At 44.9% G+C, this 12,858-nt stretch overlaps 1 protein-coding gene across 1 annotated transcript in view; it reads left to right on the forward strand.

Moving 5' to 3' along the window:
* Positions 1-10,201, forward strand: part of LOC136578581 (uncharacterized) — a 30,467-nt gene extending 20,266 nt beyond the window's left edge. The window contains exons 4-5 of the mRNA XM_066578726.1: positions 1,520-1,593; positions 7,361-10,201. Coding sequence (XP_066434823.1) covers positions 1,520-1,593; positions 7,361-7,456 — 170 coding nt within the window. The 3' untranslated portion in view covers positions 7,457-10,201. The remainder of the gene's footprint in view (positions 1-1,519; positions 1,594-7,360) is intronic.
* The last annotated feature ends 2,657 nt before the right edge of the window (positions 10,202-12,858 follow it).

Below are 12,858 nucleotides of genomic sequence, written 5' to 3' on the forward strand. Positions count from 1 at the left end.
GACCTCCCCCCCTCCAACAGTAATTTAGGGACCATAAAACTTTCACTCCGCTATCAGTGCCTAGACAAAATAAGTTTGTTTGTTGTTGCAGAATTCCTTTTAAGTGCGAACCAATCACATCCATATCTGTGCCTTGTCATAAGTATGTATGTTATAAGTGTGTATAAATATGCATGCCTCTTCAGATCCAATCCATAAGCCTGAAGAAGTACCCTGCGTTGGTACGAAAGCTCGCTATTATTACATCATGTATTTTTGTTAGCCATTAAAAGGTATCATATCTACAAGACTACGTCGTTTCTCTTACTGAGAACAATCACATTTTGCGCTACTGGCTAACACGGTACCAGATCTTTGTTTTCATAGGACTGCAGGTCACATCTATTACATTATCAGTGGGGTTACATAGGACTGCGGGTCACATCTACTACATTATCTGTCCTCAAAGCGTTATCACTGTGTTATCTGTGGTGTTACATAGGACTGCAGGTGAGCTGTAGTTACATTTACGGATTGTGTGGCTGATAATAAACTCTCCAGTAATAAGACCTGGAGGACTGGAAATTGTAGAGCGAGAAGGAATCCCTGAGTGTGGAGCGCCCTCTGGTGTTCACACTTGGAATAGTAGATGAATATCATTTTTGGCTGCAAAAAAACTGGAGAGAAAGCGTACAAAGTCTACAGACCTGTGAAAACACCAGGCTTTGGTCATGAGAAGTAATCTGACAGAGATGAATTGTTTCCGATTTATTCCCACCTTCAGTGTGCCCGCCTCCTGTACAACTCCAGTGGGAGACGAACTGAGATCTTATAGCGTGTGACCCCCCCTAAAATAATGTGACTGCACACTATTCACACCCCGAGGGCTCCTACACGCTGCGTTACTGTCTAATGTTATAAACTCCTCACCAGTTTGTGGTCTGCGCTTATTGTGTGACGTGTTACAGTAACACAGGTGTGCGGGAGCCCTAAAACTAACTCTTTGTGGATGTCCCCTTTGACTTTATGCCAGCATTCAGTCTTTTAGGTCGGTGTCTATTAGCATGCCACATCTTGATTTGGCAATCTTTGACCACTCTACCTTGCTGAAGCGCTCCAAAACTGTCAGATTGCAGGCCATCTCGTGTGTAGCGCCCTCTTCAGGTCAGCCCATTGTGGGATGCTGATGCTGCATTTGCTATTGATGGTGGCATGTAAGGGGTTAAACTGCCAGGATCTGAGGTTTCTCCTCTCCTGGCAGTTAGAGCAGGATTCTGGCTGTCAGTAGTCAGCCAAGCCACCGCCTTATAAAGATGTCTGTGCAGGCTTAAAGCCAACTAGTGTGGTCAATAAAAAGGCGTATTGGTCGTCACTAAGGGGTTAAATCAGCCGTCGCATCAGAAGGTAAAGTTGTTTTAGTCTGCCGTCTGCTTTCACTAGACGTTTGGCCACCGCTGGCGTCTTGTACTGACATTAATATGGGGAATGTATAGAAAGCCTCCAATTCATAATAACGCAATTCTCTCTAATGTCGCGGCAGGTCGCGTTTCCATCAAGGTGAAGATTCAGAGCAGTGCTCCTAAAAATGGAACCTTGGAACTGTTTTTGCAACAGGTAATTTTATTGGGGGACTCAGCACAGCTGATACTTTACGGCTTCGTACTGCACTTACTGCGTTTTATATTAAAGGGATTTCCAGAATTAGAAAAACATGGCTGCTTTTCCCGGAAACAGCGCCACATCTGTCCACTGGTTGTGTCTGGTATTGCATCTCCGTACGATTGAATTGAATGGAGATGAGCTGCAATACCAGAAACCACCTGTAGACTAGTGTGGAGTAAGTAGATGAAACAAGCTCCCAACCTGTTCCCACCTCATGCTATATCCACCTGGTCCATACATGTGACTCAGAGATGGCAGAACATAGTTTCCCATATACACAGCATCGGGCACCGCGAGGGTCCGCTCACAGAATCAAATGTCACAGAATGAAAATCACATGTAGAAAATTGCTGATGTGTTTCAAGCAGCACTTCTTAAAGATACAAGCACATAGTTACTGATGCGTTTCGGGCAACGCTTGTCCTTAAATGTAAGATTGCAGCATTAGCCGACGCGTTTCGAGCAATAGTTGTGCCCAATAGATCGCAGACTCAGACGCATTTTGAGCCATAGTTCGTCTTAATCATAAAATCACATAGAAATACCGGATACAGTTTGAGTAACGCTTGCTCTTACTTAAATTACTTAGGCTGGCTGTCCACGGGCGAGTTTTCATTGCGAGATCCGTGGCGATACAACGTCTGTGGACCTCGCATGATCATTTTCCATTGCTCACTAGGCAGCCTTAGAGTTGTGACGCGTTTCAAGCAGTACATTTTCTGACTCTTAAAGTCGCATTGGGAGCTGCTAGCGTGTTTTCAGCAATACCGGCTCTTAAACATAAAATCGCACAGTTAGCTGTCGTGTTTTGAATAATACTTGTTCTTAATAAAATCACAACGTTGCCGATGCGTTTCGAGCAACATTCACTCCTAATCTTAAAATTGATTAGCGTTATCTGAAGCACTATGTGCAACAGTTGCGCTTCAGCATAACAACGTATAGAGCTGATGCGTTTTGAACAATACTTGCTCTTTATAAAATCACATAGCTGGAGTTATTGACGCGTTTTGAGCAACACTTGGTCTTAACCATAAAATCACATAGCGCTAGCTGTCACGTTTTGAACAATAATCACCTCATTAGAGGTTCTGATGCATTTCAAGCAATACCGGCTCTTAGCAAACATCGCATGAATAGAATCTCTGATGCATTTGAGCAATATTTGCTCTTAATCAGGCATTTGAATAACTTTAGCTGAAGCACTTTGAGAAACAGTTGCTCTTAAACAGAAAATCACATAGCGGGCTGACGCGTTTCGAACAATACTTGCTCTGAAAATCAGTCATTGACGCGTTTTGACCATTATATTCTCTTAATCATAAAGTTGTATAGAGTTACCTGTCATGCTATGAACAATAGTTGGGCTTAATAAACTCAGAGCTAGCTGATACGTTTCGAGTAACACTTGCTTTTACTAAAATTGCATTGCAACACGTTTCAAGCAACACCGGCTCTTATACATAAAATGGCATCTAGTTAGTTGTGCCCAGGAACAATACTTACTATAAATTAAAATGGCATGGAGTCAGTGATGTGCTGGGAGCAGCATTGGCTCTTAATCACTGAATTGAATAGCAATAGCGGAAGCACTTTGAGCAACAGTTGCTCTGGAATATAAAGTTGTACGGAGGGCTGACGCGTTTTGAACAATAGTTGCTCTTTGTACAATCACATAGCTCGAGTCATTGAAGCGTTTTGAGCAATCCTTGCTCTTAATCATAAAATAGAATAGTTATCTATCGCATTTCAAACAATAGTTATACTTAAAAAAATTGGAGAGACTGACGCATTTGTTTTATTTTAACAATACATTTTTATTGGTGTTTCAAGTTCATTATAAAGAAACCTACAAAAGATTTCACACATACAACACATCGGTGTATATAACTTTTACGACTTTGTAACAAATTCTTATTTTAGCTTTTTTTCATTTACTAATTAGAGATGAGCGAACATACTCGTTAAGGCGATTTACTCGAGAGAGCATCGCCTTTTTCGAGTACCCGCTGGCTTGTCCCTGAAGATTTGGAGGGGCCGCGGGGGGTTGCGGAGGGGATCGGAAGGGAGGGAGAGAGGGGGAGAAGCAGAGAGGTGGAGAGATGGAGAGGGAGAGGGGGAGAGAGGGGAGAGGGAGAGAGGGGGAGAAGAGGAGAGGGAGAGTGGGCAGAGGGAGAGAGAGAGATCACTCTCCTCCCCGCTCCCCTCACCTTAACAAGTATGCTCGCTCATCTCTATTACTAATGCATCTCTTGTAGAGATCTTACTTCCCTGAGCCATAGAGCATAACTAAAGGTTGTCCATAAGGTAACAAAAAACCAAACTGGAGTAATATCTTCTGGCACATTGTAACCTCTGCACACGACTGTGAAATGAGAATTCTACATGAAGGGTAATTCAGATTATCAGTATTACAAGAGTACCAAAAGTCGTGGTCTCCATGATTAGCTGTGACATGGGTTATATGGGAGAGGGATAACGGGGGAGCCAGGGATTCCATTTAACGAAGAATGGATCTAGTTTCCCATTTTTGCTGGCTAACATCTTGCCGTACGTACAGCTTAGAGAAACAATAGATATCATTTCCCCTAAAGAGGTAACCTTGGGACTTTTCCAACGCCGTGCTATTGGCAGTCGAGTTGCGGATAGGGTATGACATGATGGTTTGTGGGGTATGTATCTATCCCCAGCAACAAAAGGGCCAGTCCAGAATTGCTTTTAGCTGTTAATGGGAAGAAGTTGTTTAACAATTGGAACACCTCTACCCATAGATGAGAGATTAGGGGACACTCCCAAAAGATATGTAATAGTGACCCTCTGTGGCCGCATTCTCTCCAACACTCCAATTGAGACAGATGAATTTTGAGCAATGCTTGTTCTCTATCATAAAATCACAGTTAGCCGATACATTTTGAGTAACACTTGCTTTTACTAAAACTGCACAAATAACATTGTGACGCGTTTCAAGCAATAACTGCTCTTAATCATAAAACACATAGCATTAGTTGTCGGAGTTTTAACACTACTTGCTCTTAATAGAATCATAGACTCAGTGATGCATTTTGAGCAATATTTGCTCTTAGTCATTACATTAAAGAGCGTTAGCTGAAACACCTTGAGCAACAGTTGTTCTTAAACATAAAATCATGTAGAGGACCGACACGTTTTGAACAAACCTCGCTCTTTCTAACAGTACATAGCTAGAGTTACCGACGCGTTTCAAGCAATACTTGCTCGTAATCATAAAATTGCTTAATGTTAGCCGAGGTGTATTGAGCAGCAGTTCTGTTAAACACAGAATCACGTAGAGCTAGCTGTCACATTTTGAACAATACTTGGGCTTAATAAAATCGCATAACTAGAGTCACTGATGCTTTTCAAGCAATATGTACTCCTAATCATTACACGGAATAGCCTTAGCTGAGGCACTTTGAACAATAGTTGCTCTTAAACATAAAATCACATACCTGACACGTTTTGTACAATGCTCGCTCTTACAATCACGTAGTCACTGACGCGTTTCGAGCAATATATTCTCTAAATCTGGTGCAGAGTTCGCTGAAGAGTTTTGTGCAGCAGTCACTCTTAAACATAAAATTGCCTACATAGTCACTGGTGCTCTGTGATTGAGAAGAAGGGTTTCTCAGAATGCATCCAATACCTCCTGTGTATGTGGTGTTAATTCTGTGAAATAAACTTCAGTTTTTGTATGGCGCTTTGTTATCTGTATATCAGGGCTCCCAGGGCCTTTGTGTGATTACTGCCTTCGCAGCCCCTGAGGTTATCATAATGGTTCCTGTGGATGTTTCGAACATCAGCCAGGGCACACAGTTATTGGAGGTGCAAAAATAGAAGAGAGGAAGCATACCATACACTATGTTGATAAAACTCTTGGGACGCACATAGAAGGTGATGAAATTGGATTTTATTCCCATCTTTCAGTAGTGTTGGGCTACCTTTGACCTAAATGACTGCAGTAACCCTCCTCGGCCACTTTCCACCAAATTCCCAGAGAGGTCTGGAGGGATTTGCCTCCATTCCTTCAGGAGAGCTTCATATAGGAATGCGGGGGATGATGGGCGGGTTGGGTGCACGGATACGGCATTTTAGTTAGGTCCAAAGATGCTAGATGGGATTGGGATCCAGACTTTGGGCCAGTCAATAAAGTTTGCAGACGTTCTGCTACTCAAACCAAGCCACGGCATGTATGACATGGTGTTAGGTCGTGTTGGTAGAGACATGGAGCTGTACCCAAGTATTGCCACACCATGATAGAACTTTCTCCAAGCTTCACTGTTGGGATGACGTGGTATCATAGAAACCACTCTCCAGGCAAATGCCACACCCAAGTGTGGCCATCTGATCGGAAGATGGCGTGCTGTGATTTATAAGTCCACCACACTTGCTTCCACTCACAGTCTGTTGCTCCAAGCCCATTCGCAGGCGCCGCTGTGCATTCACTGCTGTCATGTTCTATGCAGCCACTTATCCATGGTAACCTTTCACATGCCATTCCCTACAGAGGGTTCTGGTACTAATGGATGTGCCAATGGCTTGTCAGACCTCCTGAGCAAATGTGTGTCATGCCTTCACCGCTCGTTGTCCACGTTCTGTCAGTTTACGAGGTCTCCCTGAACGTGGCTGCACCACACACACCGGATGGTCTCCATCTCCCAATAACATGGCCAACAGTGCACTTTGGAAGGATCAGAAGCGGCGATGTCCATAGTGATTGGTTGGTGACATCCCACTGCCAGACCCTGTTGTCAGCTCTACACCTGGTGACATCCCCCCACCAGACCTTGTTGTCAGCTCTACACCGTGTGACATCCCCCTGCCAGACCTAGTCAGCTCTACACCTGGTGACATCCCACCGCCAGACCTCATTGTCAGCCCTACACCTGGTGACATCCCACGACCAGACCCCGGTGTCAGCTCTACACCTGATGACATCCCCCCATCAGACCCCGTTGTCTGCTCTACACTTGGTGACATCCCACCGCCAGACCCCGGTGTCAGCTCTACACCTGGTGACATCCCCCCATCAGACCCCATTGTCTGCTCTACACTTGGTGACATCCCACCGCCAGACCCCGTTGTCAGCTCTACACCTGGTGACATTCCACTGCCAGACCCCGTTGTCAGCTCTACACCTGGTGACATCCCACTGCCAGACCCCGTTGTCAGCTCTACATCTGGTGACATTCCCTCGCCAGGCCCCATTGTCTACTCTACACCTGGTGACATCCCACCACCAGACCCCGTTGTCAGCTCTACACCTAGTGACATCCCACCACCAGACCCCGTTGTCAGCTCTACACCTAGTGACATACCACCACCAGACCCCATTGTCAGCTCTACACCTGGTGACATCCCTTAAGTAGACCCCCTTGTCTGCTCTACACCTGGGGGCATTTGATGGTTTCTGTACTGGAATTTCCTATGTGATTCTCTCCTTTATACCTAATGCTCACACATCACCGGACCACACATGATTATTGGGGGGCCAATACTTTTGTCAGCATTGTATATGTGGCAGATGTTTTCCAGCCCCTGACTGGCACTTTTCTTGATGGTCTACAATGGTGTCCACTGATTCTGCTTCATTAGAGAGTCTGTAAGATGTGATAAAGGTCTTAGTGGTTGGTTCTTTCTGATGATTACCTTCCCCTCCTCCATCTCTTCTTGCCTCCTGTACTTTACATCTTTTTTCTTCCAGGTCTGTGAGCTGTTTCAGACTTTGAAGCTTGAAGACGTGCAGGTGACGCTGGGTCCGGAGAGGACGACGATGCTGTGCTTTCCTTCTAAGCAGTAATATTCCAGTTTCTTCAGCTTATGACTTTTCCAGAATGTTGCACTACTGAAGTAAAGCAAAACCTGAACCTAAAAGGACGAATTCGAGAATTTATTCTGAAATCTTCTGGCTTTTCTTTAATCCCTTTATGATGGTCCCATTGTAGGTCTTAGTGACCAGACAATCCTTTTTTTTGTCACATTCCTAGAGCCACACCTATTTTTACATTTTTGCTGAAATAGCGATAGGAGAGCTTACTTACTGCCATATTAGTTTTAGTCTTCATTGATCCTGTTTTTGGAAACATATAAGATTTTGATTACTTTTGTTTCTGTTTTTTATATAGAGGCAAGATTAACAAAATCTGCAGTTCTGGCATGTTCTAAAAAAATGTTTTCAGCAGATCTGTAAATGATGAGAGTTGTGGTGATTAGATGGACGGTCTTGTCACCGGAGGCCCTATAAGTGATTCCCCCCTTGGCCTATAAGAGGCTCTCGGAGGCTCCTTGTGTGTAGTGACCTCTTCTTCTGCTTGTGTAGAGGTTGTTGGCCACTAGACGCCTCTACGACACAGAGAAGAGATTTCACCCCGTTACCAGAGTCTGAGAGGTCAACTTCTAGGGCAGGATTTCTTTTGTCTATTAGTGTGGCTGTGTATTCTTTTAATCATCGCAGGGACCCTAAATGTTTTTTTTATGTAATTTTTCGTTGTACTTTTTAATGGTACCATTTGATGATTCATCAGACTTTTTGATCAATTTCTATTTTTTTCTTTTTTTCAGGCACAATAAGCAAAATTACCTATTTTGGCTAGATTTTTCATGGCATTAACCGTGTGGCTCAAATAATGTACTAACTTTTCTATGCGGGCCATTACAAATGCGACAATACAAAATTAGTGATTTTTTTACACATCGCAAGGGTTGGGGAGGTTAGGATTTTAATTATATCAGATTCTTAGAATGTTTTACCCACTTTTTACTTTTGTCCCACTAGCAGATTTGAATTTCATTGCTTTTGATTGTTCCTATAATACACTGCAATACTTCAGTATAGTAGTGTATTATCTTGGCCTATGAGGCCTTGCCTCAGGCTAAGCCTCACAGGCCACCATAGATGGCAGACCAGGGACGTTCTTGAGAAACTGGACTGTGGTCGAGAGATTTGGGGCCAAGAGGCTTGTGAACCTGTTTGTCAGCAGAGTTTTCCAACTGTAGAACTCAATGAAGCAGTCACTCACCCATAGTGGTCTCACTGATCTGATCTTCAGAGGTCAAGTTCCCCATCAGACTAACTTTGACAACTGACACAATGATCTAACCAGAACACTTGCCGAGTGAGATTGTTGGAAAATACCTTGTGGAACATAATACTGTATATTTGGGGTTGGGGGCTGCAGAGGCAACGGTCACAGATGGGTTCCGGAGCCTGTGGGGGCCAAAAGGTCCCTCTGCCCAATATAAGGAGAACATTAATATAAAGAGTGCAATATTTAAGGGCCCTGTAACAGATTTCATTGGGTCCCAAAAGCTTGGAGGGCTTTTTACTTTGGACAATCCCTATTTATTAGAAGGGTCTCTTGAAAATAAGCTGATCCCAAAGTGTCCCCTGCTGGGACCCCAGCAATCAGCGGTGATATATGGAGAGAGTCTAGATACCTTCACACGGGGTGATATTGCCTAAATAATCACTGCAAATAGCGATTTCTGGCGATAGTTGGCCCATGTGCATGCGGCCTCCGACCGGGCACTGAGCGAGAAATCATTCACTTGCTGGAGTCGCTTGGTTGTTAGTTCACCTAAAAATCAAGCAATTATCGGCCATGTTAAGAGGCAGTTATTCATCTTTGATCGACTCCTTATTTGCAGTGAATGGAGGGGGGTGGCCAGAAGAGATCTCCAGCGGGCGGCCAGAAGAGATCTCCTGCAGCCAGCTAGAAGAGATCTCCCGCGGCCATCCAGAACAGATCTCCAGCGGGCGGCCAGAAGAGATCTCCCGCGGCCATCCAGAACAGATCTCCAGCGGGCGGCCAGAAGAGATCTCCGGCGCGCTCCGCCTCCATTCACTGAACGACTGTCGCTCTTATGTGAAAGAGCATGCACCTGACTATTGGCCCTTGTAAAGGTGCCTTAAGTGTTCAATTTCCCTGCAGCACCTCCACAGAAGAAATTATGTATTACAGCATGGTCATTCATTTCATTGGGTTGTCTGGATAATGCAGGGCATGGCAGGTCCTCCTGAGAGAGAAGGATACTCTTTAAAACCGCTCTCTACTCTGATGAGGGTCCTGAACAGCGGGTGTCCCTCTAATGAAAGGGGTTGTACCAAAATCAGTTTTTATCACCTATCCATTGATCTTTAATGAGACTGCTGGAGATAGCTGAGCGCTCGTACTCTGCTATTTCCATCAATCCCATTCAAATGAATGGAGCGGCACTATGCATGAGACCCCCACCAATCAGACTTTAGGATGGACTTTTGGATTCGGATGGATAGGTGATAGAACTTTATTTTGGTACAACCCGGTCAAAGGGTTTTACTTATACTAGGTGGAAAATGGATGTCATCTACAGGGTGAAGCCTTGTCTATGGCCGGTGTACATGATCTGATTGTTGTAGACCCCGGCATGTCTATAGCTGCTGTTACTTTGCTGGTTTCATGCTTTGCTTTTATGTTTTTTATGGATGTTTTATTCTTATTTTAGTACATAACAAATGTTATATATTTTTGAACACAATAATAAATATATCTATTGTTGAGTGACATTTTTTGCTAAATTAAACCCAAAGAGCCTACGTAGCCTTCAGTGGTGATGCGTGCTCCAGACTCCATACGAGGGTGCTTGTAGTGTAGAGGTAGTCATGGGGCCCTTCGAGCCTGTAAGGGTCGGTCCTGCCCTTTACTGTAAGGTGGAGGGACAGATGTAGAATGAGAAAAGGTGAATTCCTTTCCTAATTGCTTGACCGTCAACCGCTCAAATGCCAGTTTTAGGCCTCTTTCACATGAGCGTATATCGGCCGCCGTTTTCACGGCCACCTGATATACGCTACGATCTGATGCATTGGATTCCAGTGCATCAGATCACATAGCCGTATTCCCACGGCATAAAAGCGCCCGGCCGGCCAATGTAGCTTTCACACCGGGCCGAAAAGATAGTCCTGGAACTATCTTTCTGGACGGAATACGTCGTCCGATGCATGGGCTCCTATGGGAGCCACTGACAGCAGCCGGAGAAGGGAGGTGGGAGGGAGTTTAGCAGTGTGACTCTAAACTCCCTCCCTCTTCTCTCCTCCTCTCTCCTCCATTCCGGCTGTTTGCAATAGGAGGGTGCGGAGCTAAGCTCCGCCCTACCCCCTCCCATTGCTGGCTTCAGACAAGAGGCAGGTGCTTAGCCCCGCCCCCATGCTGCCCACTCCCATTGCAAACATCCAGAGGAAAAGAGAGAGGAGGTGAGCCGGGAAGGGGAGGCAACGGCATTGCGGGCTCAGCGTATATGCGCCAAGGCTCTGCCGTAAGAATGGGTGAACAAAGGTTAGATTTGTGTGCCTGTTCACGCCTTTTTTTAACGGCACTGGCGGGCGCACGTAAAAATGCCTACGGCTGTGTGAAAGGGGCCTTAGAGAGAGACACACAATCACTTGACTGCTAAGCACTAGAATGCTAATTTCAGGGAAAGAGACAGCTGCCTGACCGTCAACCGCTCTATTGCCAATTTTGAACAGCGAGAGAAAATCGCCAGACCATCAACCACCCAAATGTCAATTTCGGAGATAGAGACACAATCACTTGACTGTTAACCACTGAAATACTAATTTCAGAAAGAGAAAAAATTGCTTGACTAGCAACTGCTCAAATGTCAATTTCGTGGAGCAACAATCACTGGTAAAATGCTAATATCAGAGAAATAGACAACTGCTTGACCATTAATGGCCCAGATGTCAATTTCAGAGAGAGAGTCACAAACGCTGGACTGTCAACCACAAAACTGCCAATTTCAGAGAAAAAAGACAATTGCTTAACAGTCAACCGCCCAAATGGCAATTTTGGACAGTGTTATCAGCGGTTTTTGGTGCACATTGGGCCTTCAGACTTTCTTTCAAGGGGTTTTCCGAATGTAAAACAAAAATTACCAGGGGGCAAATAATGGGTTAAAAGAAACCCATATTCGCTTTCCCTGGCTAGCGCCATTGCTCTGTTCCTTGCTGGTATGATCCTGGGGGATACTGCAGCGGTTACATGTCGTTCATTGTTCACATGACTTGATTGGCATTCTCTACATGACTACTGAGGCCGGTCATGTGAGCGATAAATGGCATGTAACGGCTGCAGGCTCTTCAGGGATTGGACGAGCGGGGACTGGTGCCATGGTGCTGCATTACGGCTGCCACTGGAAAGGTAGGTATGTAATTTGTTTTTTCTTTTAAGGGCCCACTCACCTGGGTGCATGTAGCTCATGTACTACACACATATGGTGCAGAGTGCTGAGGCAGCAGAAATGCAGTCCTAAGCTCCTGCTCATGACCTGAAGGTTGCAGGTTCAATCCCCGTTGGTTCAGGTAGCCGGCTCAAGGTTGATTCATCCTTCCGAGGTCTGTAAAATGAAGACCCAGCTAAATTACTCAAAAGCACTGCGGAATAAGTTGGTGCTATACAAATAACAAAACTTATTTTATGTTTCACACGCATAACACGCGGTGCTAAAAGCCCATGTATTTTGTATTGGGCCACTCACACCTGCATTCTTTTTTACTAGCGTACTATGCACCTATGGGGATTTAACATATGCAGCAAATATGCATTACATGCGTTTTTGCTGTGTACTGCATGTTTTACGTGCATGAGATATATGCGAGGTGTCTCCTGTAAATGAGCCTTAATTCAGTATTTCCCCACTGGCACACAACCATGGGCAGCATGAACCTGGGACAGGTAAGTGCATTTCACCCATGTGAGTTTTTCTGCTTGTGGTTCGGGCAGCATGACCCTGGTGATGGGTTCCCTTTAAGGGTATGCAATCTCCCTTTCATCCAGGAGGAAGAAAGTTAGCTCTCTACTGCCACCTATTGCCAACAGAGAGTCAGATTTCTGCCTCCTGGTTGAAAGCTAATTTGCATTCCCTTCTTCCCAGGAAGCACTGCCTGGCCTGTAAGACTCCCAATACAAATAAGATGGTCTCAACAGGGAGAAACCCCCAGACTTTAGGGTTTTTTTCTGAACTGAAATATTGGTGACCTATCCACAAGGGGGTCTGCCGCCTGGAACCCTTGCTGATCTGCTGATCTCATTTCAACCAGTTCACTTGTCATGTGACCTATGTGTAAGGGTCTGCATGGGCAGAGTAAGTTCCCATTTATGTTGCAACTTTGTTATCTACTGACTGTACATTTTAACCCTCGGGATGCAGAAGCAGCTTGATGGACGG

Source organism: Eleutherodactylus coqui, chromosome 9 (assembly GCF_035609145.1).
Source record: "Eleutherodactylus coqui strain aEleCoq1 chromosome 9, aEleCoq1.hap1, whole genome shotgun sequence".
NCBI lineage: Eukaryota > Metazoa > Chordata > Amphibia > Anura > Eleutherodactylidae > Eleutherodactylus > Eleutherodactylus coqui.